Source organism: Amblyomma maculatum, chromosome 2 (assembly GCF_055883805.1).
Source record: "Amblyomma maculatum isolate TAMU_Amacu chromosome 2, ASM5588380v1, whole genome shotgun sequence".
In the NCBI taxonomy this organism is placed as follows: Eukaryota; Metazoa; Arthropoda; class Arachnida; order Ixodida; family Ixodidae; genus Amblyomma; species Amblyomma maculatum.
In genome coordinates, this window is record NC_139345.1 from 80,694,116 (window position 1) to 80,719,813 (window position 25,698).

Sequence of the window (25,698 nt, forward strand, 5' to 3'; positions counted from 1 at the left end):
AGGGAGAACTTATCGCTACATTTGTGCACTAATGTTGGTAGCAAAAATGGAGATTTGCAAATACCAGTTAATACTTTGATGGCCCAGGCGACCAAACTGCCAAGAGTGTAATGTTGCATTCAACAAGGCCATTCATTTATTTTGAAATAATATTTTGAACCTATAGTGCTGCAATATGTGCCATGCACTCGCAAACCTAAGCTGCATATAGTAACCATGTGCTATTAATGTATATTTACAATTACAAACGTGTTCAGCTAGCTCTTGTTGCTCAAAGTGTGCCGAGACCAAAGCAACCAACACCAAATGCCGGAACCTTATAGAACACACGGATTCTGCAGGGGAACAAATCTTCCACCATTTGGTAGCAATAGTCATATCAGGACTAACCATGTCACGATAGGTATTTGCAGAAGGCAAAAAATTTATGACGAAAGTGCGGTGAAGAAGTGTGTACTAAACCAGAACAAATAAAAACACAAGATACAATAAAATATTGAAATGTTATGTTATATATGTTATATGTGTACATTTGATCTGCAAGGAGCTTTATATTGCACATATCTATATCTTTGGTCAAGTACTCCTGTTCAAATAGAAAACTAACGCACTGCAACTGACATGAACTTGACCATATCAGTGACAATTATCAGTGGCCACTGGGCCGGAGGAATGTAAAAATGGGTGCAGTGCTAAATTGCAAACGTGCACATAATTAGTCGTTTATAATTTGTAGAGTGGGCAGTCCACGCCTTCGCCCATTTCCACGTAGACCGTCTTTTCCTGGGAGTAGGCCTGCAGCGCTGCCAGGCCATTCTCTCGTCCGTATCCCGACATCTTGAATCCACCAAAGGGCACCTCGGGTGGAAAGATGTTGTAGTTGTTGATCCACACAATACCAGCCTGCAGCTTATTTGCTACCCGATGAGCCCTTCTTATGTCCCTGGGAGAGAAATGAGAACAGTCCCGACAGATTACTGAAAAAGAACACTCCTGTCCGTGCAAGACAAAGTTGCGTACAACTGGAGTCAACTGTGGTCTGCTACTATTAGTATCATTTAATTGCACAAAAAGGGCAATGCTTGGAAAAAGAAAAATTATTTTGGAGATGCTGCCTGTAAATAATCATAACTTTTTACCTGTTCAAAGTTTGGAGGAATACTGCTAAAGATAAAATGCAATTGAAGAAACTAAATTCACACACTGTTATATCGGCGCAACGCTTATCAAGCTTGCTGCTGTCTTGCTACTGTGTGCCGCTTGGTTACTGTGTGCCGCTATCTGATGTACGCAGTCATGGTTCGCGTGTGCGACCGTAGCGCTAGCCAATAGCATGCCTCGGTTGCACCCAGGCTTCCTGTATAAACCGAAGCCACTGAATCGTTGTTGCTTGTATGTTCGTGTTGCTGTCCGAATAAAGTCTTGCCTTCTCGGCGTCTCGGAATAACATGGCGACGAGGATGGGATCGTTCAGGAAGCGGCAGTGACCAAGCCTCCTGAAGAAACGACGACGACGCCACGGCAAGCGGGAACATCAGTGATGAACACCACTCTGGGATCGTTGGGTGAGTTTTGCCCGGACTCTGGCAATTTCGACATCTACGTGGAAAGGTTTGACCTGTACGCAACAGCCAACGGAATAGACACAAGTAAGAAGCTGCAAGTCTTCTTAACTCTCCTTGGTGAAAAAGCTTATGTGACTCTGCGTAGCCTTCTGCTGCCGAAGAAGCCCACGGAAGTCAAGTACGAAGAAGCTACAGATGTTCTCCGACAGCACTATGCACCAAAGCGGTCAGTGGTTACCGAACGGTATCACTTCTACCAGCGAAAGCAAGAGTCGCACGAAAGCCTGGCACAGTTCATTGTCGAGCTGAAGAGACTGGCTGCCACGTGCTCGTTTGGAAGTTTTTTGGAAGAAGCGCTCCGGGATCGACTGATTTCTGGAATGCGAGCGGATTCTATCCGATGCCGTCTTCTTGCCCTGTCTGATGATGAAGTCATCTGGGAGCGAGTTTGCAAAATTGCTACCGCCTTGGAGACTGCTCAGAAAGACACCAGAGAAATGCTACCCGAGGGGTCAACCACCAGTCCGGCGGACATCTGCTGGCATCGGGATTCCACCCCGCAAGGCCAGCGACACGCGACAAAGGAGGAGGCTCCTAGCAACGAGCAGCGTGCCCCGCAAAACGGCCCAAGGAAGCAACGTGGGAAAGACACTGTTCGCGTCTGTCATAGATGCGGCGGACTGCATACGCCTGTGAGTTGTCCTTTCCTCAAAAGTATGTGTTTCAAATGCTCGAAGCCGGGTCATGTTGCAAAAATGTGCAAAACAAAGGTGGTGCACAAAGTTGAGGAGCCCTTGGCGGAAACTGACTTGCTTACAGTGTGTACGACGAACAAAGTTCACGGCTCACCGCCTATTGTGCTTAAAGTAAACGTAAATGGCAAGAAGATACCGATGGAATTAGACACGGGAGCCGCTGTGACAATAATGTCTGAAAGAGACTTTGATGAAAATTTTCCAAACTGTCCATGTTCGAAAGACGACATACGTCTAGGCGTGTATAACGGTACTTCACTCAAAGTGAAAGGCGTAGCAAACGTCAAGGTGTCTTATCAGAACCGAAGCTACGATCTGCCTCTGATAATAGCAAAGCAAGAAAATGGAGCTCGCATGCCGACGCTTTTAGGTCGCGATTGGATAACGGCACTAAAAGTTGACTTGCACAATGCTGTGCAGCAGTTGCAACGTGACGTTGATAACGTGCAGGATGGCAGGCAGATGGTAGCAGCGGAAGCCGAGAACAAGTTAAAACGGCTGTACAGTGATGTGTTTGAGCCAGGTTATGGTTCTATTCAGGGATTCACTGGTAGCATCAAAATGAAAAACGATGCGCAGCCAGTTTTTTGTAAGGCGAGACCAGTACCATATGCATTGCGCGAACAGGTGGAGAATGAATTGCTTGAACTTGAGAAGGCTGGTGTGGTGTACAGAGTGAGGCACAGTGCGTGGGCTACACCGCTAGTGATTGTCCCAAAGAAAGCAGAAAAGCAGATTAGGATATGTGGAGATTACAGAGTGACTGTAAATCGGGGTATTGAACTCGACCACTATCCACTGCCTCTGCCAGAGGACATATTCGCGTCATTGGTTGGAGGGACCGTGTTCACTTTACTGGATTTGTCTAAGGCTTACCTGCAGCTTGAGCTGGATGAGCAGGCGCAAGAATTGCTGACGGTGAATACGCACATGGGACTGTTCAGGTTCCGGCGACTGCCATACGGAGTGGCAAGCGCCCCTGCAATGTTTCAGGCCGTGATGGACCAGGTGTTACGAAACATACCTGGAACTGCCTGTTACCTAGACGATGTGTTAATAGCAGGTAAAGACCTGGCGGAGTGCTATCACCGTTCCGAGCAAGTGCTACAAACGCTCAGTAAACACGGCATCCGGGTAAACCCAAGGAAATGCAAATTTTTCCAAGAAAATGTTTGTTACCTGGGACATGAGCTAGACAAGCATGGCGTACACCCAACACCAGAAAAAGTAAAGGCGATTCGAGAAGCACCTCAACCAACTAACGTGACTCAACTAAAGGCATTTTTGGGTCTAGTAAACTACTACGCCAAATTTTTGCCTGACCTAGCAAACCTGCTAGAACCTCTTCATCAACTGTTGCGCAAAGGCAGCACATGGAAGTGGTCGAGCCAGTGTGACGCATGTTTCAGACGGTGAAGACATGGTTTTGGAACTGTATGATGTAAAGAAAGAAATACAGCTGACATGTGACGCTTCTGCTTACGGCTTAGGCGCGGTGCTGTCGCACGTGATTGAGGGCGTAGAGCGACCGATTGCGTTCGCATCTCGATCAATGACTCCTGCCGAGCGTAATTACGCGCAGGTGGAAAAAGAAGCTCTTGCTGTTGTTTTTGCAGTAAAGAAATTTCATAAATATCTGTATGGGCGTAAGTTCAACGTGATCACCGATCACCAGTCGCTCACCGCTATTTTTGAGGCAAAGCACCACCCAAATGCAGTCGCTGCAGCTCGCGTGCATCGCTGGGGAATTTTCCTTGCAAACTACAACTTTCGCATTTTGCACAGAGCAGGAACAAAGATAGCCAATGCAGATGGCTTATCACGCCTTCCACTGCCTGAAGCCGGTGACGAGGCAGAAGAAATATTTTATTTTTCGCCCGTTAGTAAACTCCCCTTAACTGCGAAAGATATCGAGCGGGAAACTGTGAAAGATCCAGTTCTTAGTACTGTTCGTGAAATGGTATGGCACGGATGGCCGCGTGCTGTGGACACACTTTATCAGCCTTTCTTCGTTAGGCGGTTTGAGCTTTCAGTCGATTGCGGCTGTTTGGTGTGGAACAACAGAGTCGTTGTACCACAGTCGCTTCAAAGTGAAGTTATGTGCTTGTTACATGAACAACACATCGGTATCACAAAGATGAAAGCACTTGCGAGGTCAATGGTTTGGTGGCCACAGATAGACAACTGCCTCGAACGAGCAGTGAAGCAGTGTGAAATTTGTCAAAGCACCAAATCCGTGGGGCCACCAGCGCCGCTTTCATCTTGGAAGTGGTGCACAAGCAGTTGGGAGAGGGTACATCTAGACTTTGCTGAAAAGGAAAAAAAGATGTTTCTTCTAGCTGTAGATTCCTATTCCAAATGGTTGGAAATAAAAATCATGACGTCAACGACGGCGCAAAGCACGATCGAAACGGTGCGCTCGTTGTTCGCAAGTCATGGCCTGCCGATAGAGGTAGTCACAGATAACGGGCCGCAGTTTCGTGCAAAAGAATTCGAGGAGTTTCTTTTGACAAACGGGGTCAAGCACACGCTTACTCCGCCATATCATCCTCAGTCGAACGGCTCGGCAGAACGTGCTGTCCAAACAGTAAAACAGTCGCTGTTGAAGCAATTGCTGGAAGACCAGAAGAACAAAAGTTCCAGATCACTGCAGCACAGGATAGATAACTTTCTGTTCGCTTACAGAACAACGCCGCACACATTCACCGGCCAATCGCCAGATGAACTGTTCTTGAGGAGGAAGTTGCGCACAAGGTTATCTTTGTTGAAACCGAATCTGCAAGATGCAATAAATGCCAGATCTGAGAGGAATGTTCGCAGTGCAAACAAGCGAAGGAGTTCACCTCGATCATTTGTTGTTGGTGATAGTGTGTTTGTGCGTTCAGTGCGTGGGGAACAGGTGAAGTGGCGTCCAGGCAGGGTCGTGGATGTGAAATCGGCAATGACATACCTTGTGGTTGTAGACGGACAGACGCGATTTGTGCATGCTGATCATTTGCGACGTTCTTTTGTGAAGCCAGCTGTTGTGAACGAAAGTGATACAGATTTGCCCCTTGCAAGTGACTTGCTCGAAAGTGAGCGGTCTCCTACAGCTGCCTCGAGCCAGCCAGTGTTGGATCAGAGTGATTGTGTTCCACTCGCAAGTCACGCCCAAAGTGCCTCAACGTCGGAACAAACTGATGCTGGGTTACGTGTGCTACCAAGGCGCAGCGCTCGTGACAAGCGGAAGCCGGATCGTCTGACGTATGATAGATTCTGATTTTGATGGAGGGGAAGTGTTATATCGGCGCAACGCTTATCAAGCTTGCTGCTGTCTTGCTACTGTGTGCCGCTTGGTTACTGTGTGCCGCTATCTGATGTACGCAGTCATGGTTCGCGTGTGCGACCGTAGCGCTAGCCAATAGCATGCCTCGGTTGCACCCAGGCTTCCTGTATAAACCGAAGCCACTGAATCGTTGTTGCTTGTATGTTCGTGTTGCTGTCCGAATAAAGTCTTGCCTTCTCGGCGTCTCGGAATAACACACACAGAAATTTGAATTTAAGTGTTTACCATTACAAGGCATTTATGCGAATTGATATGACCTACACGGAAACAAATTCCAAATCCAAGCATGTACTAACCATGCTTTTCGTAAGCGACAACGTTTTGTTAGGAACACACCCATAGGTATCAGCGACGACATACTGACAAGTTCATGTCCTATTTTGCTCCGACATGTTATGGCAAATGCAACACTGTTGGAGTGTCGTTCATTCGTGCGAGTGGTTGCGTCTTTAATAAAAAGTTAAAATCAATGTTTTCAGTGCTGAGGTATCGACACTTTAGACACTCGACGCTTTAGACACTTTGGTTCCACAAAACTAATCACCCACGATAATGAACAGCAAAGAAAAATATTTAGAAAATTAAAAATGCGATGAGTAAGATTTGCTTTGTGCACAGCGGTGGCCAGTGAAGTTCAAATCAGACATAGTAATATTGGGAGCTACAAGCCTACTAACCCAGTAACCATTAGGCCTGAAATAGAAACTTGATGGCATCTCATTAATAAATTACTTCTATTACAACTGCTATGGTAAGGTGCATTGACTGGGCAACTTCACACTGTAGTCACCACTCAACCATTCGCATTTTTAACTGCATTCTTTTCGTGTCCTGCACCCAAAGTGAAGACTGAAATATATCTGGCTGGGACAATAGGGATTTTGTTCTAATCGTCCATATTAACGTGGCAAAAATAGATGGGCCCCAATGAGCTCTATGCCTTCTCTCCTTGTCTACTGTCCTGACAATGAGTTTCCATAATAAAGAGGCATAAATACATTGAAAAAAGTTTGGTCTTCACAAAAACTCTCAATAGTTTCAGTCCATATTGACAGGGATTGTATGAGTTTGGCAATTCTGTACTTCTGCTAACCTAAGTGGTTCAGAAAAGTTAATCTCACCACGTCTAAGAAGAAGAATCAAATTAATAAAGCCTGCATTTCCAGGCATTTTCATCAAGCTCTAGAGAGACGATATTCGGACTTGAAGAAAGGGGCCGAAAGGAAAAGAAAAAGAGCGCAATGACTCTGTGCTCACCGAGTCATGACTCCAGCAGCCAGTCCAAAGGGGCTGTCATTGGCACGACGCAGGGCCTCTTCCTCAGTGTCAAACGCAGAGACGCTCACCACTGCACCGAACACTTCCTCCCGCACGACCCGCATGCTGTCAGTGCAGTCAGCCAGCACACAGGGGCTCAGGTAGAAACCTCCTGATAGGTTAGGGTCAGGAGGGATGACTCGCTCCCCACCGCACAACACACGGGCCCCCTTTGTGTACGCAGGAACAACAAAGGGAAGAAAAGGAAGATAATATTAAAACTAGTAAACAAACCCAAGCTTTATAGCCTGCAACAGCATTAAGAATTGGATTCCACAAGAGTGTGTGCATGCTCTTAAGGACCGTCAAACATTAAGGGCCCGCTCACCATAATGGGCCCATTCCATTCTTTTGCTGGATGGCAAAGCATGACTGAGTGACACGTGTTTAAAGGGTAACTCCAGAGATGTTTCGACGTTCGAATATTCTGGTAAAGAATTTATTGTAGGTTTTCCTCTCCACCCTAATGCATTCTGCCAAATTTGGCCGCCGTGCGACAATTCATTCATGCGCAACACGATTTGAAACTGTACAGTTTTCCTGACTTCCATTGAGACGATTTCTGCAGGCAGCACTGTGTTTGTGACATCACAAACATTATACCCACGTTACTATACACTCCCTATACGATCATTAGATTTTGAGGCGTGTATTAGGCTACCTCGGACATTTTATGTAGTTCGTCATAATTTTCATACTTTATTTCCACCATACAATGCACGTGCGGGTGTTTTTCCAATACTGTATCTGACGGCACCGTTTCGTCAACTGGAACATCGTTTCTGGTCATGAAAGCAGTTTCGGTTTTGATATCACTGAGGAACGTAATGCAATCAAAAACTCAAAATGAAAAACCACCGGAGTTGCCCTTTAAGCGGGGATGCGGGGCTAAAGGGTCACATTTTGAACTGTTGCACCAACTTCGATATCATTTTCAGGAATGGCGTATGTCCTCTTATTAGAATATATTCTATATCCTAAGTTTCATCACCTTATCATGAATAGAAAAAGAGTTGTAGCTGTCATAATGGAGTAAGTGAGTGTGTCAGCTTAGGAAAACTTCCATTTCAAAAATGATGAGGATGTACTAACTGTTAGTGCTTTGATAATTTCTAGGTAGCTCACTGTGCAGGATAAGACCAATTGCGGGTTTTTTATGACATATTAGTAAAGACCTGACCATTTTTAAAACAAACTACATTTTTTTTTTTTTAAATCAATATTTATTGCCTCAGGGCATCAGTAGGGTATGGGATGAAGAATGAATAAATGATTAAATGAATGGAAAAAGGTTGACTGATTTTATGAAGTCCAGAAGTGAGCAATGATGAGGTCCCTGCGTCCAAGTGACATATGAAGCAGGATTGGTTGCTGAAAGGCCTGCTATGCTTAGGTGCCAGATTCGGGTTGGTTTGAGTGCTGGGCAGTCCCACAGCAAGTGGTGGATGTCGGCCTCAATATCTTCGTTTTTACAGATCGGGCACCCTGGGCGGGGATATAAGTGCTGGAAGTATGACCACGTCCTAGTGACAGCTGGTGTAAGGGCAACACCGACCTGGATCCTCCTATGCGCAACCACCTCTGCACGGATGAGACCGCGGGGAAGGGATATCGCACACGGAGGGATAAGTGCACGTGTGCGGCGCCGGAGGTGATCCTTTCTTGACAAAAGGAGGGTAGCGTCATCCACTTTGAGGAGCCGTGGGATTGATGCGTCTTGGTTCACGAGGCGGGTTGCTAAGTCAGCTTGACTTTGGGAAGGCAGCAGATCCCGTGGGACCCACTCAATGCGTATTGACTGTGGGATGCGCGCTGCAAGCTGGTGGATGTCTTGGCAAATTTTAGGGCAGCGGCTGACACGTCAGAGCAGACGTACTGCTTGAAGTGCGTCAGTGCGGATGACAACGTGGGCTGTAGGGAGCATGGTTATGGAAGCCACGGAGCAGAGTGCCTCCTGAACTGCCATGAGCTCAGCGCAGAAAGATGTAAGTGGTTCCGAAAGCTGAAACGTAGTGGTCTGATTCAGGCTAGGTCTCCGTGGACAGTAGATTGCCGTTTTGGCTTCACAGCCTTGCAGGCTTCCATCCACGTACACTACTATAGAATCTTGAGGCAGGTGAGTATCTTGCTCTTCAAATTTCTGGCGAAGCAACGATGCCGAGTTGCAGACGTTGGTCTGCGGATATCAGTTGGCTTGTTGTTTCCTAACTGTACAAATTTCCAGGGAGGGAGAACTGGCGCAGGTGGCTCAAGAATAATGTGTGACGTTGCATACGCCCTTAGTGCTTGCGTGGAATGTGACAAAGTGACGAACTATATTTCTTCTGTTGTCATTATATGTCACATATGTAATAGTACCGTTATCTTTTCTTATATAAAATAACTAGGAACAAAAAAAATACCTTATCTAGTTCCTAACAAAATTTTAGTTCAGAAACCACCTTGAAAGCAGCCTTTGACAAAAGAGGTGGGAAATGGTACTTAACTGTCATGCTTTTGCAAAAAGTGCAAACTGAGAAAATGAGTCCAAAGGCTTCACATGTGATTCAAACTTAGGGCCTAAATTATGAAATCAAAGTGGCTTGGTGTATACGTTCAGCCGTCCTTTTCAACATGACAATGCTCTAGTAATTGCTCCAAGTAGCTTTTTTTTTTTTCACCTTGACAGTTATACAGCACCCTTGTCTGTGCTCATGAAATGCTTTCTGTGGTTGCTCGCTGGGCGTGCCTCTTCGTCTGGGCTCCATACTATCTCCCCAGCTTGTCGAGCACTTTGGTTAGCCAGGCTCCCAGTGGTGAAAAAATAGTGTTCGAAGGTTACGTGCTGTGATTTAATCAATGCATGCTTTCGCTTTGACCAGCCAGTCCGCTATTGCCATGGTCCAAAATTTGCCTTCTCTTTCTGTTTCTCTTTTTAGTTGTCTACTGTACTTTCGATAGCAGGTCCTTTTTTGGCTGGAGAGCGCGAAAAAAAAGCAATCGAATTTGGGAATTCACACCGCTCTCAGTTTCTTGCCCGCCCTGAGTCTGCTTCTTGCATTCAGCGTTCATAGGCGCTTTCGATGGTGAGTGCACCCCACCTTGCAAAACAAACTAATCAAAATTTTTTTTACTGCGCAGATGACAACCAAACTACGTGGGAAGTTTCTTTAATATGTGCACAATCCAAAACAACAAAAATTTAAAAACCTGCTTTTTTTTGTGCGAAAATTGTGATTTTAGCCCCACATCCCCTCTTAATCCACTCCATCAAATGACATCAGTCATGCAAGGAACATGAAGGTACATCCATTACATGAACAACCTAGTCAAATGAATACAACTGTGCATCAATAAGAATTCCAGGTTAGTTTCCTCTGTGTTAGCTTCTGTCAGCAGTATGTAACAATCAGCAGGGTAACCTATCCTTTGCTGTTATATCGCTTCTATCCTGACTCCCTTGGATGCACAATAATTGCCACAAGTGCTTGACGTTTAAAGGAGACCATAATTTACTGCATATAGTTGGGTGTTGCTACACGTGGCAAGAAATGTGGCCCTCAAAAAAAAAAGTAAAGAAAGAAAGAAAAGTGGAGAGTCACACAGTCACAATTCAATACACCTGAACTGAAAACATAGCTAAGAAATTCCCATGTCTGCACTGTAGAAAGGTTGTACAATATGTTTTGCCTCCTGGGCAGCAATTGCCTTTATTAAATGATGGAATTACTAAAATATGTTACACTGAAATGATTATTTGAAATGCATTTTCTGCCAGGAGCACTTAACTCATGAATGTAGCTGCCGTCAGCAGCGATTTACATCTGTCACAGATACATTAATTTGTGCACCTTGTCATAGAAAAGTTGGGGTGGCCATTAACAGAAATGGTGCATAGTATTAATGATCAATTTCGAATACATGGAGCATAATGTTCCTTCGACTTGTTGAACAGCTACAAGTATGGCCGCGCAAAGTACAGAATTTATTTTACACTGAATCAAGCTTTACAGCTGGTCTCTATTTTCTATGTCAGTTTCAGTTCATAACGAAAGTTACAGCCCAGCTGTCAAAACTTATAGAACACTTCTTGAGCAGCAATAAATAATAATGATAGGTTACCTGCCAAAACAGCTGCAAAACTCTACTACGAGAATAGGAAACAGTATCTCTCAAGTAAATAGTACCCCTATTTGATGAAACAAGGTGTAAGAATCTTTATGGAATGAATACTTATTCTTTACAGCCTACAACTTTGTGAACAGAGACATACTGCAACACCATGTAACAACTGAGCTGCCTAACTACCTAGGAAATCGATATTAAGCACTGCACAGCACCTACAACTATAGGCAATTTTTTTTTTGTTCTGGCGCATTGAAAATGAATGTTTCATTGAACCTACAACTACTGGACGACCAGTACAGTCTGCTATGAAGGTCAGATGCCAGAACGTTGATGGCAGACCTCATACATGTATGTCTTGCTGCATACATACACTGTGTGCAACCAGACAACAGCTTGAAATGCTCTGCATTTAGCGTATGAGCGGAATTAAACTAATCAGTTGTATTAAAGAATATACTCATGCCATGCTCAAACGTATACGTGTAAAATCAAAACAAAAGAACTATAATCTTCACTTTGGAGGCTCACTTCATGCATGACTTAAAATTTATATCTTTTACACCGCACTCTGTGGCAGAGATGTACCTCTTTCTTGGCATCTTCAATGTAAGACAGGACGTGTGCTGCATGTTCAGGGCTGATAGTGGCACCCACTGTCGTTTCAGGGTCAGAGGGGTCGCCGATTTTGAGCTTCTGCGTGGCTTTTACTAGATGGTCCAGGAACCCATCTACCAATGGTCTCTCGACATAGACACGGGTGCAGTTGCTGCAAACCTGCAGCAGAGTGCGGAGGAGAAGCACAGAGATACTCAGAGGCACATGGGAGGCAGCTGCGCTGTATAACCACTCAGCTGAGGATTTGCTAGGCAGGTTTGTCGTGCATTAGCTCTGACCATAAAGTTCACTTATTTGGAAAGCTGCATATTCAAACAACAGTTGATATTCAGTACACAGGCTGCACTGGCCTTGCCCTGTGGTCACTATATTTAAAACCTTCGCATAATTCATGCCTCCAAAGTTTTAGTGACTGAAAAGACTGCAGCAGAATATGGCTTTTACGCAGTGCTGAATTATTTCTCATTGAAATGGTAACTGTTTGCACAGTTATTTAGTACACTTTGCATGTCAGAGATGTCTTCTCAAATGCCTTGAAAAGTACTTAACAAAAGCAGTTTAGGAAAAATCTTCCCAGGCCACGAGGCTGCCACTACTCCCATAAAGGTTATTTCATTAGCATAAAGTTTGCGGTTTCGGTCGTTTATCAGAATCAGAAGTTTTTAAAGACGCAAGTACTCTGATATCTGCCCTAACCGTCAACTACATGTGTGTGCTGTGTACTTTTGGCACAGCACTATGAACAAGTTAATAACCTGATGAAAGCTTTCGGCCTTTGTTCAGCATTTCATGCAATATAATAGTATCCTTGATCATTAGCAGCCACTGTTCATGTATTCAGGGCACTCACCTCTCCCTGAGTGAGGAAATTTCCCAACAGCGTTGCTTTGACGGCATCGACGGGTGATGCATCAGCAAAGACGATGAGGGGCGACTTGCCCCCGAGCTCGAGGGTGCAGCGCTTCACAGAGTCAGCGCAGCTACGCATGATCGCTTGTCCCGTGGCCACGCTACCCGTGAAGCTCACCTTGGCCACGTCGGGGTGCTGGCACAGCAGCTCACCAGTCTTGCCATTCCCCTGTCCAATAACAAACCGGTATGTGAAGCTTGATCAACACACACAAAGATCCCAACCCATGGCCCGTGGACATGTGTACGAATAGCACCTCCACGAAAAACGAGCCAACGTAGAGACAAGCACAGCCCAGTTAAAGAAAAAGGCCATCTGAAACTAGTCAAAACACTTAGGACTACAGCAATGAAATCGTGAATGGAGTACTTTTAACACCTTTTGTCGCAAAATAATTATGATATGCGGCAGCAATAACAGGTTTTGTAGCAATCCAGCTTTTTTTAGCACAAAAACCTGCATTTGCTATTGAGCCCTTACATCATATAAAAAATAGTTGCACCAAAATTTTGGCTCCTGGAGCTCACAGGTTGATATGTTCACTACTATCGCAGCAAAAAGACACTCAAGACTTCTTACATGTGGGAATGCGAGAGCATTGCTTTTTGCGCGGCCGAGTTTCTTTCCTTGATGATTTTTTTCTGCGAGATGGTTTGTGTGCGCAATTTTGCTGCGCACGAATACCAGAAAATGTTAGGAACTTCAAGCTGCACAGTGATGAGAGGAGACAAACTTTTGTTGCGTCCTCATTGCATTGACAGCGACAGTCTCGCCGTGGCCTTTTATCCATGCAGCACACTTGGCCTTGAAGCAGCATCATGACGACTCTCCTCAGACTCGGGGGGATTCATCAGATGACGTCACTAAGTGCCCGTCTCTTTTCCTCCTTACCTGGCGGCTTCCCTCACAATTTGGAGTCAAAGTGGGATTTCCCGCGTGCGCGCATGCGCCTCACACTGGGATCGTGTGACAACAGCCACCATCGAAATTCGCATAATGAGGCTTGTAATGTTTTTGTGCTAAAAAAATTAATCGTCTTGAACCAATATAAACTCATTATAGTGCTCTTTTTTTTAAAATTATCTCCTAATAATGACGCACAGTGGCGGTGTATCCCCTCCTCATAGACACTGATGCTATAGGCACCTGTATTGTGACCCTCTCCAATAAACACCTTGCATGTGTAACCGCTGCCTCACCACATGTGCGATCAACACAATGTCGTAATGCCACAAAGTGCTGCTAATGCCAATGCAGCTTTATTGGCAAAATGCATCCCACTTAGCATTTGTGTGCTGCTTTTGTTGCACATAGATATGTGATAGGCTCATAAATGTTACACTTAAACGATGACCAGTGCAGCAATCATGGCAGTAACATTTTGTTCTCAGTGCATCTACAGCACCTACAGCTTTGGCACTTAGTTAAAAGTTCGTATGAATATTTTCATAGTGCTAACTGTTCGCAATAGTGGTGGCCATATGCAAAGGCATTTAAAGCATGCTTTCACATGAACACCGGATGCTGTTTTTTTAAAAACGTTCAGAAAACTTTTAAAATGATGTTTCACACGATTATACATGGCTTAAATTTTACTGCTGCTCCAGTTCCACAACGCGATGAAGAGTGACACACAACTGAACGCAGGAAAACTAAACTATACCGTGAGCTGCACCCGCACTGGCTGACTCAAAAGGCTTTTGTTTTCATATTGTACCTTGTACTTTCTCTTACCACATATGACCAAAAAAGACCACTGTCAAGAATGAAAATCATGCAGTATGAATGTGGGAAGTGTAGATACACTGCCGTAGTGTATATGAATTCTTCAGCTCTGATCACCCTGCTATCGCCTTTTTCGCAAGATCCACACATTGTTCAGATTGAAAATGACAGTAGCAAAGATGCCTGCTTACATTCTTAATCAGTGCATTCATAAACAAATGTCAGCTGCCTTCTGGCATGATGCAATAACATGGTTGTTCCCTTTTTCAGTCCTTGAGCATGGCCGCGGCGGCTCTTCATGACAGGTAACGAATTCTGTTCATTCGAGCGTTACCGCTACCTCATGTGTGCTTCTTCTGTGTGCCAGTGATCAACTGTAAGAGGAAAGTGCTGGCTGTTTTTTGTGACAGGCTTAAGATCGTGCATATCAGACTAATGAGCATTGTTTAGAAATGCCACAAATTCATACCGCGGGTTTAGAAGAGCTCAAAAATGTGTGATTTTCAGATATTCATTTGACGCTTCAAATGAAAATCGCGTGGTATGACCTAAATTCAACAGAAGATTCTGCTCTTAAGCTATATTAAAAATTACAAATATTAACATATAGTACTCTTATTTTATCAGTTGTGTATTTTCAGTTACACTGTCGTGGACAGACTACGTAGCCAAAAGGTGAAAGCTCTATCTCTAGCTTCCATTTTCATTTTTGCAAATGCTTATCCCTGAGTGAACCCTTGGTGTGGACGCAGTGCAAAAGTGGGCAAAAGCTCTATTTTGTAGCAGCACGTGGCATAGTTTTCCATTTGGCGCAGTTTGGCACAACATGCGCAGCAGTTCGACCACTGTGACTAGATCCCAGCTGGTTTCAAGTGTGTTTGGGCTAGTTGCAAATAGTCTCTTTCAACTGGGATGTATGAGTGGACGTGTGCATTATAACCTGGAAATCTCGTCTAACTCACTGTTGTATGCCATCATTTGCTGTTCCCTTCACTCGCTACCTCCTTTCATCTTCCCTCGTTCTCCAGAATGAAGTAGCAGGTCACTTTTCCTCTAGCCGACATCTTCACCCTAGCAAGTGCTAAGTCCAGAGAACAGGGCTCTGCAGACTGTTTCATAAGGCCATTACTTTGACAACACTTTTGCATTCATGTGATGAAATTGATGAAATATCCTACAAGGTTATTAATTTCAAAAATGACAATTTGCGCATCTCCACAACAGCTGCTGCACATTTCAATAAACTGAACTTAGTAGAACATTAAATGTACCCACTGCGCCTGCAATCAATTTAAATTAAGACAATAAAGTGCTTCTATGGGAACCACATGTGTTTCTCAGACAACAAATATATTGTCATCAACAAGCTGACAAAGAGGCATAGCCCTCCGGTTTTACGAGTATTTGACTGTTTCCAAATATACCTGCAGAAGCCTGTTCAAAAATTTTGTGTCAGCACATGTGACGATTCTGCAACATGACAAAATTTGTTTGCCTGCCATTCTACATTTAGTCATGTGATCAGAACAAAAGTGACACACTGAATTGATCCCTTAAACACGAAGCACCATGTCAGCACCAAAGAATGTGTGCTTGAAAAAGTGAGAACTTTTTAAACCACTGACGCTGCTACTAGAGGCGGCTGCTCCCCCATAATATTGTTAGAATCTTGCTGGGTAATACAGAGCAGCATGCGTTGTACATGAAACAAATGACAGAGTAGTAAGTTCACTGATCAGCTGATCTTTAAATAAAAGCAAGTCAAAATCGAAGCTTTCAAAATTTCTTATTCAGAGTCTAAAGGAACAGAAAAAGGGCAGAGTGGCTCAGGGAATGAATACAACTTAACGGTATCCTAAGTGAAAAATAAATGGGTGTGGGCAGAAAATGTAATGAGGAGATAACTGCAGTTTTGAAAATGATTGAAATGCATAGGGGACTGGAGTGCTGAACAAGTTAAATAGGAAAGTTTGCAGGGATAATGTGGCCATAGCTGATGCTGGACAGTATTAAAGCTTAATAGACGAAGCTTCTGGCCAGCATTGGATGTTGCTAGGTTGATAATAACAGACCATTTAAGAGCCAGTATTACTCTAAAGACAGAAGTAATTACAACAACTTAAGCTACGGACAAAATAGTATTCGTCTCCTTAGGACTACTTGCGCCCCTTGAAGATTACTGCATCGATAGCATACACCAAGTTTCCAGGAGAGACCCTCTTGGGATCTAGATGTCTATATTTGGGTAAAATCTTCACCTTCAAATTATGCAGTGAGATCCAGTGACTGTACTGTTTAGCATCTCTGTAACTACATTCATAGCAAATTCATGCAAACACACTTGGCTCCTGTGTCCACTCTTGTTGACCTGCTTACCTGGACAAGGTTCACTACACCATCAGGAAGGCCAACATCACGGCATATCTCTGAGAGCAGGATGGCCGACAGCGGTGTTAGAGGCGATGGCTTGAAGACAAAAGTGTTTCCACAGATGAGTGCGGGCGCCATCTTCCATGACATCACTTGGAATGGATAGTTCCACGCACCAATGGCTGCCACAACACCGAGCGGCTCCCTTCGTACCATGGCAAAGCTTCCTCCTGGCAGATCAAACTGCTGGCCTGGGCAAAGGAGAGGCCAACTCATGAACCCGATACCATTCAGAAAGGAGTGCTACTATAAAACACATCAAGCACTTACTATAAAGGGGGCGAAACAGACATAACTTTATTAAACTAAAGACAAAAAGGAAGAGATAATAGCCGTAGTAAATAAGGCCAGTAGAAGCTCTCTGTCTCTCCAGTGGTAGATGAAGCTGAAATAAAAACTTCCTGCATGCAGATAACCATGTCTGAGTATTACTCGCCAGAGACGTCATGAAGTCAAGCATTTATTAAGACAGCAACACGAACATAACAAACAGCAACAGTTCAGTCTCATAAAGGGAACCTGGGTCAACCGAAGCATGCCACTGGTCAGCGATACAACAGCACGCACAAACAGTGACTACGCACATCAGATATGTGATGCACAATAATGAAGTGACAATATGCTTGAGAAAAGTTTCCCCAGTACAACAAGTATGCTAGAAAAAAAGTTAATTAAATTACAGATTGAAATATAATGGAAATAATTTTTAGTCCCCTGGCCATTAAAAGGGGAGCAATTGGTTCAAGTTAATTCCTATAATGAGAATGGACCGATACAAAAGAGAGATGCTAAAGGCAACAAGAAGTTGCACTACAATGAACTAGAATAAGGCGTAGTGCCCCTGTGGAGTGAAGCCAGGAATGCCGACTACCGATAGGGGCACTGGAGCACGGTTAATGATGCTGGTGTGCTATTCATGATATCTAATGCTTGAATTACGACATAGGCTCCTTTCCAAGGAAGTCCACTGAAGGCAACAGTGCCCTCATAAGAGAACAAACACCTTCATGCATTAAGAAATCAATGTCCCAAAGCGTGACTTACCATGCCATTTCTAAGTGTAAACAAGCAGACGACATTATAGATTCGTGACCGCCAAAGCAAACGTAGCAGTGGTCTGGTGTCGTGTGCTCAGGTATAACCCACCTGCCCTAGCCAGTGCCGATGCCGGGAGTCCACACTTCCAGCTTCAAGCTGCCTATGCACTGCAGTTTTCACTTTTTTTTTTTACTACCGCAACTTCTAGCTTATTGCAGCTATTACGCTAATGGCGGAATGCCACTGCTAGTGTGAAGACTATTGTGATGTTGATTTTGAGAAAGTTATCAATGAAGTCTCTTATGTTCTCTGGCTTTAAAGCCCCCGCATAAGAAGGTAGTGTTGCTTGAAATCGGAATAGATTGATGAAAGGAAGGAACATGCTGTGGCATTTCTTTCATATAAACCTAACTGATTGCTCCTAAACCTTTTAATGTTCAGAAGCCATTTTTGCATCAAGATTAAGAACTCTGCTGTTTAGAAATAAAGCAAAAAAGCCTGTGCACAGCTTTTGGTTCAGAAGTTGCACGCAACAGCTTCGCGCAAGATAACTGGGTGGCACGTGGAGCAAGTTATGCTTTCCATTCGTGTACCCCAGCAACACTTGTGACGCTGCTTTCATCTTACTGAGCTATTGTTGCACGTAGAAGAGACAAGTGAACAGTGGCCACATAGAAAATTCAAATGATGGGGCACAGCTATGAAAGTTTGCAAAGATCGTTGCTGGATGTTCCTTTATCTGAAATTTTCTGGCATACTAAGCACTGTCATATCTGTCAAAATGGCATATCTGGCGTATATTAGCACTGTTCTCAATACAACTGACATAACTGTCATTTCATGATTATAATCTCCTTGTCTAGCTACAGTTAGCTTTCCCCTTCTGTATCCTTTTTAAGAAACCAAAAACAGCATCAAGTAGTTTTTCACACCAAAAAGGCTACAAGGTTAGATTAAGAACCTTTGCAAACAAGTTTGTGGTAGCTAGTAAATATTAATGCTCATATAATGACATCAGCTGGTCAGGGTTGTAAGGATATGGCTTACCAAATGGCACTGTAACAAGGAGAATGGTTCCGATAAACAAGATACAACCTCATCGTGCTAATATAAAGGATCTTTTTTGTGGCAAGTTTTCTATGTTGTCTACAAAATTGTAATTTCCAAAATTGCCTTTGCTGGCTGAACTAGCATTCGCGCGTAGGTGAAAAAAAAGGGTTTCACGAGGTGACAGATATAACTGGAGAAATGTGAAACAGAAAAGGTAGCAATAAATGTGGCCATAAGATTAGTTGAAATCGAGCCAAGACTGTTAGGAGAAGAATTATGAGTCCATCTAAACCTAGCGTCACTCGTTACTGCTGAACACATTAAACAGGAGTGATGGCATCTTGTATGCTGTTAAAGCCAAATATCTCTAACCATACCACTAATTGCTATAAAAAAATTGCTGTGGTTTAACCCTACTAAACTCAGACGAAATGAAAGCTTTGTTGGCTTGGTTATTTATGTTGCCTGTTACTCATCATCATCACTAATTATACTATCATCATTATCAACTAAATGCACTAGCATTGTCATCACTACTACCATCATACCTAACTGCAGTTCAGCACCATTATCATCGCATTATGATTATAATTATCCCTAATTGCACCGTAATTGTCCTCGCTACTAGCATCCTCACGCTAGACAAGAAGTATAATTTTTTTCTCGCGAGTCCAGAGTGCAGTAGTGGTTTGTGTGCTAGGCTGGGATTCAGAGAAATAGTGGTTCGATTCCTGGTGGAGACATTTTTTTCTTTAAGTGTCAGTATGGCCTTTGCTTATAGTCCCACTTTATCCTATGGCTCTTTGAAGACCAACTGCTAGCCCACGCTGACCTTGGCCTGAGGTGTCGTAGTGAAGCTTTCACTTCAAAATGGATTCATCTAGCTGGTTGCTTTAGTACGAAGAAAGGAGCTGTACAGTTAACGAAATGTCAAATTTCTTTTTTGACCATGGTCAGCGACATCTTAAACTTCATCTGCCATGTTTCCTGAGAAAGTGGTGAAATCATAATCTAAATTCTTTCACTTTGTTCCACACTGCTAGAAGCCGAGGCAGTCTACAACACATACCTTTTATAGATGCAGCAATTCCACCGTAGTACTCGAGCACATCCGCGCAACCAGCAATGTCAACCACGGCCTCCCATATAGGCTTCCCTGTGTCTATCATTTCAATTTCCGCAATCTCCTTTTGCCTTTCCTATTGAAAAAAATGTCCGTAAGTGATGGGAAGCGCTGCAGTCTCCTTGGTGGCACTGATGATGGTTGTTATCCACCATCTGACAGGGCCAACTCTTGTTCTCGGTGTCACCCTAATGTGGTCTCACGTTTGCACGTCCACTGACCATTTTTTCACAATGTTTGTGCGACCACTACAGCTCTCCCAATTGTGCTAGAAAACATAGTTTTAGCTCAAAAAAGGTAAATGCGTTTACGTCTCAATGGTATGTGGTGTTAACAGCAATAATGATCGGTACCGGTGGAGTGAGGAAAAAAAACAATGCATAAAATAATACCTTTCTTCAACATGCCTGCCTGCACAACGTGTTCAGGAAAGGTTTAGTTTGGTTTGTGGGGTTTAACGTCCCAAAGCGACTCGGGCTATGAGAGGCGTCGTAGTGGAGGGCTCCGAAATTTCAACCATCTGGGATTCTTTAACGTGCACTGACATTGCACAGCACACGGGCGCCTTGCTTTTCGCTTCCAATGAAAAGTGGCTGCTGAAGCCGAGATTTGATCCCTCATCCTTGGGCACAGTAGTCGAGCAGCATAAACACTGCACCACACTGGCGGCGTTGTTCGGGAAAGATGACAGCACCAGAAAGAGGGCTGCTCTGCAGCATTTAAAAGAAGTGTTAATCTCAGTGCGTAAATAGTGATTTTTCCCTCCAGTGAATAATTATATACACCTGGCGCTCCAAAAAAGACTAAAAATAATGAAAATGAGGTATATTATAGGCTAAATAGCTTCCTGTCTAATATATAAAAAAACAACAAAACATGCATATTCGGCAAATTTGTGGCAAACACATATTTCCTTGAGTCTGAAAAAACAAAACAAAAAAAATTAAATATTTTTAGTTTTCATTGTTCAAAGTTAACCACCACTGTGAAAATGTGACCTATGGAGACATGGTGGAGACATGGTACAGAATGACCATGTCTCCAGGGTTGTGTCTTTGTGATCACAGTAAATTCTTTGTGAACATTAAACATCTACTAAATGAAGCTGCAAAAATTTTTGCACACTTAAAGATATATGCAAATGCCACAAATGTGCTAAATATGCACATATGTTTTTCAAGTAGACGGGAAACTTTTCAAGGGACGGGAACACCTCATTTTTGTCGTTTTTCCCTTTATTACCTTAAAGACCCCATGGTGGGGGTATTACATAAGGAGGTATTACATAAGGTTGAATGTGTATTTCTATTTTGTCAGGGGCACAGTGTGCCAACTTGTGGTATGGTCACCTAACTGAAAGAAAGTTTTTCAAAGGATATTTTCGCTCCAAAGCACCTCAGGAGGCAACCTAAAGGGTAACGCACACTCCTAAAGGAAATAATAAATCATTTGTGTTCATTTCCATTCCGTCAAGGGCGCAATTAGCATCCATTTACAGCATGATCTCCGGACTGATATGAAAGGTTTCTAGAAGGACATTTTCAATAAGGGAGTAATTACTTGTTGACATCCACCCAAGTGCAGCCATACGCTATATTTCCCAGAAACTTAGAAAAATTCGACCTTTCTGGGGCAGTCGCCCTACCAACTGAGTTAACCAGGACGATTTAGCTCAGTCGGTAGAATGACTGCCCCAGAAAGGCAGTAATCCCGGCTTGATCCCCGGACCAGGACGAATTTTTTTGAACTACCAAGTTTCTGAGAAACTCTCCATTGTAGCCATATGGCAGCACTTGGGTGGATGTCAATCAGTTCTTACTCTTTTATTACAAATCTACTTCATATTGGGGGATTCCTCTAAATATGTGTTCAAGGACATTGTTACGTGGTGGCATGACAAGCGATGGAACACGGCGACACAACAGAAACAGAACGATGTGATGACATGACGATGAAATGTGCTTTAATGGCCAACGGGCCTGGCGCGAGCACTCCACCCCGCGCCACTGCCCGCTTCGTCATCTTCATAGAACTACCCGGGGCCACCGAGCGATTGCCCCGATCGATTGCTAGAAATCCATTGCATGAAGGGACGATGAACACAGACACAGGATTAGGACAGGAAACGCTGGACACCACACTGAATACGAAGATGGGATGAATGCTTGCCCCAGAGCATCAGGTCCAATCTTCACCTTTTGCCGAAGGCCAAGGCTCACGGACACGCCGCACGGCTTGGGCAGGGGTGCTGTCTTCGCTCGAGTGGTCGTGAGGTCGCTTCGTCATGGGGTCGGTCGGGTCGGCTTTGGGCTCTTCCTGGTCGTCGTGTGCTGTGGTCAGGGCTGGGGACGGGGCTGGGGAGAGCGGCTGGTCGGGTCTGAGCACAAAGGGCTGGGGCAAAGCTGGGCGGCGATCTCCACGGGCTCTCGGCCGATGGACCCGGCGTACGGTTGGCTTCGACAATGCAAGGCGAAGATTGGGATGGACCGCACCTCCAACCAAATGTTATGTGGTGGCATGACAAGCGATGGAAACGGCAACACAACAGAAACAGAACGACATGACGATGAAATGTGGCCAGCGGGACTGGCGTGAGCGCTCCGCCCCGCGCCACTGCCCGCTTCGTCATCTTCGTAGCAATATTTTCACTCCAAAGCACCTCATGAAGTAACCTGAAGAGTAACTCACACTGCTTAGGGAAATAATGAACCACTTGCATTCTGTAAATAAATTTTGGAATAAGCCCCACTGTGGTGGTGCAGTGGTAAGATGCCCGACTACTTTGCAGGAGTATCCGGATTCGATCACAACCGCCGCCGGCTGCGTTTGTGAAACAAAATGGCGTCCGTGTGCTTTGCAATGTCAGTGCACGTTAAAGATCCCCAGGTGGTTGAAATTACTCTGGAGGCCTCCACTACGGCACCCCCTTCTCTCTTTTTACTTTGATTCCCACCTTCCACCCTTCTCTTACGCAGAGTTCAGGTGTCCATAGAACAAGTGTGATAGATACTGTGCCTTTCCTTTCCTGTGAACCAATTATTATTTATAAATTTTTGAATAAAGAAAAGGAAAAAATTGGATTTCGATATTTCTATGGACGGTCTAAAGAGTGAACTTTGGTAACAAGCACCTCAGACTGCAACCTAGAAGGCAACATATCCTCACGGGGGAAATTAAAAAGGCCATTTTGGTGTAAATTCTTATAAAAAAGATATAAACATGTTGAAGCGCTTTAAAAGTAAGGGCCGAAGTGCAGTCCTCTGCATTCAGAAGCAGAGTACTGATTGCCACAGAAGCAACAGAGCTGCTCACTGGTAACTGTGGTCCTTAACATTTTTAGAAATATTGGCACGGGGAATATTTAATTTTCCATTAGGCAGCATTGTTTATCTCTTGCCCCACACCCTTGACACTTAAAAATATGTTTCTAAATAACTATCTCTGTGCCTAAAAACCACAAAGTATGTACTCAGGTTAACATTTCAAACAAATTTGCAGAAGCAGTCCTCTTTTTGGTGCAGTAGTTTCTCCCAAACACATCATACAAGCTAGCATGCCTTATAAGAGTATTGTTTTGTGCACTGGTCTTTGCTCACTCTACTTGCACCAGCAACTACATGGCTAAAATGTAAATACATTTATGTTTCTAATGTGCCAAAACATGTTTTTCTGTAATAAGTGAGAGGGTAATAGTGACTGTATAAACATTGTGAAAAATTACTAGTGACAGTGCGAGCGAGGGACCCCCCCGATAAAGCGACACCGAAGGCAATTTGGATTTAAAGATCTTCTCGCCAGTTGAATAATGACACATGAAATATTTGCTGAAAAGGATGTGTTTTGACTGTTTTGAAATGAATTGCTGTGTACTGTACTCTCTCGTGTCTGAGGGCAAAAAATCGGTGTTGACGCAAGCATTTTACTTGCGACACAGGCTGGTTATGCTGATACTTTTCTCGATTATGAAGGCTCCATTACCAGTGAAAGTGGTTGACTTCTGATTAAAACACGTCACTCTGTCAGAATAGACCAACTTGCCACCCATGTCCCTTTAATGCTCGTAAGCATTCATTACACTGATGGATGATTTAAAAAAGAAAAGAAAGAACAGGTATGTTAAATAGTCTTCTGATGTGCTACGTACCCTGACTTTCTGTGCAATGGCTGAGAGAAACCTCCCACGCTCTCCATGAGAAAGTGCCGACCATTGTTCGAAAGCCTTTTTAGCGGCAGACACTGCGTTGTCCACATCTTTTGGTCCAGAAGCAGGTATGTGGCACAGTACTCTGCCTATCATGTGACACATTGTTGAAGCAAACAGAAACAGGCCGACTTTGTAAGGTCATGTACTTCCCAAATAAGTTTTTCACACACAGTTTAAATGCAAAAAATATTTGGACCTAATTTGAGTTTCAGTAATTATTATATAGCAAGTGTACTCGGAAGCATAATTCGAAGAATTGCCTCTTCAATAATGCTAAAAAAATAAAAATAATTGAATGGGCACATTCATTGCAACTTGTTCACCATTCAGGAAACAGCAATGTGTGTCAGTCAAGGTGACTAGCTTAATGTATTCATTAGAGCCTATTCACCCTTCAGAATTTAGCAATGGCAGTTTAATAACAGCCACATTCAAGACTGCCGTTTTACCCTTCCTCAGAAAGGAGACTCCTCCCCATACCTCCTGTGATACTGCATATGCCTGTCTGTGATAGCAGGTGCAAATATCAGTTTAAATAAAATGGCAAACTTCAGTTGCAAAAGCCACATGAAACTTTTTTCGTTTAATTTCAGTTGTTTTTACGCTATGCAAAATGAGAGACGACCGACAACGTACAGACTGTTGTGTGAGACCATTTAAATAAAAAATTTTACTTTTAATACAAGAGTTCCTCGTACTTTTTACAAACGCATCGCCGCTAGGCACAATGTTTAACTTTTGTCTTAGTACTCGCAGTACTCTTTACGAAGTTAAGAAAGCAAAAAAGATTAAAGGGCTATGTCCATACATAGCTGCAGCACAGACATTTCGAAACGGGCGCAGTGCGAAAAACTGCCCAATGTTACAGAGCCTTCCATTATGAATTCCCTCACGGTTAAGGTGTTGAATTAGGACATTAAATCCCATTATAGAAGTTTAAGAAACACTCTTTTTTACACATTAAAATGGAGCAAGAGGGGGAACAGTTGCAAAAAACGGAATGTTTCTCTGACCTGTTGCCGGCTGCAGCACTTTGATCTCCCCTACGGGATCTGTCGCAGCAGCCTTTTTGCCGGCAATGAAATTATGCGGTTCAACATAGAGAGAACGCTTGCCACAACGCATGGTTGTCGAGAACATATTACTCGTGTCGCGAATGCCGTAGTAGGATGTAGCAGCAGGTCACGGCATAAGATAAACCTGACCCCATCCCGACTATCAGAGAACCAGCTCAAGAGGCGCAGCTCGCACAAGCGGTACTCTGTGTCAGTGAAGAGATAGTATCTTCTGCAAATCAATCGCCACGTCGACGCTTAGAACGGCGCGAACCACCACCTGCGTTAAGGTGTTGCGCAAACTAAACTGTGCGGGCCGAGAACCCGAGAGATTCTAGAAACACTTGCAGAAAAAAAAGAATAATAATAATCGACACCACACAAAATTAACAGCCAAGCTGGCCACCATAGCCAAGCTAAGCCAAACCAAGTCGTTGATCAAACTTACAGTAAATAATGTTGCAGAAAAAGTTGTTAAA

The 25,698-nt window shown here is 43.8% G+C and overlaps 1 protein-coding gene across 2 annotated transcripts; it reads right to left on the reverse strand.

Annotated features, from left to right (window-relative positions):
• Positions 1-491: 491 nt before the first annotated feature.
• LOC146199112 (4-trimethylaminobutyraldehyde dehydrogenase A-like) lies at positions 492-25,590 on the reverse strand. 2 transcript variants are annotated; one of them, XM_084594602.1, is made up of 8 exons: positions 25,178-25,586; positions 24,105-24,250; positions 19,907-20,036; positions 16,696-16,940; positions 12,535-12,762; positions 11,655-11,843; positions 6,903-7,132; positions 492-943 (listed from the first exon to the last, which is right to left on the reverse strand). In XM_084594602.1, exons 1-8 carry the CDS (start codon positions 25,302-25,304, stop codon positions 724-726), a joined length of 1,515 nt encoding a protein of 504 aa, XP_084450728.1. In that variant the 5' UTR covers positions 25,305-25,586; the 3' UTR covers positions 492-723. The 2 variants fall into 2 exon arrangements, with proteins under 2 accessions (XP_084450728.1, XP_084450729.1); XM_084594603.1 differs by lacking the exons at positions 19,907-20,036; positions 24,105-24,250 and having other exon boundaries at positions 25,178-25,590.
• Between the last annotated feature and the right edge of the window lie 108 nt (positions 25,591-25,698).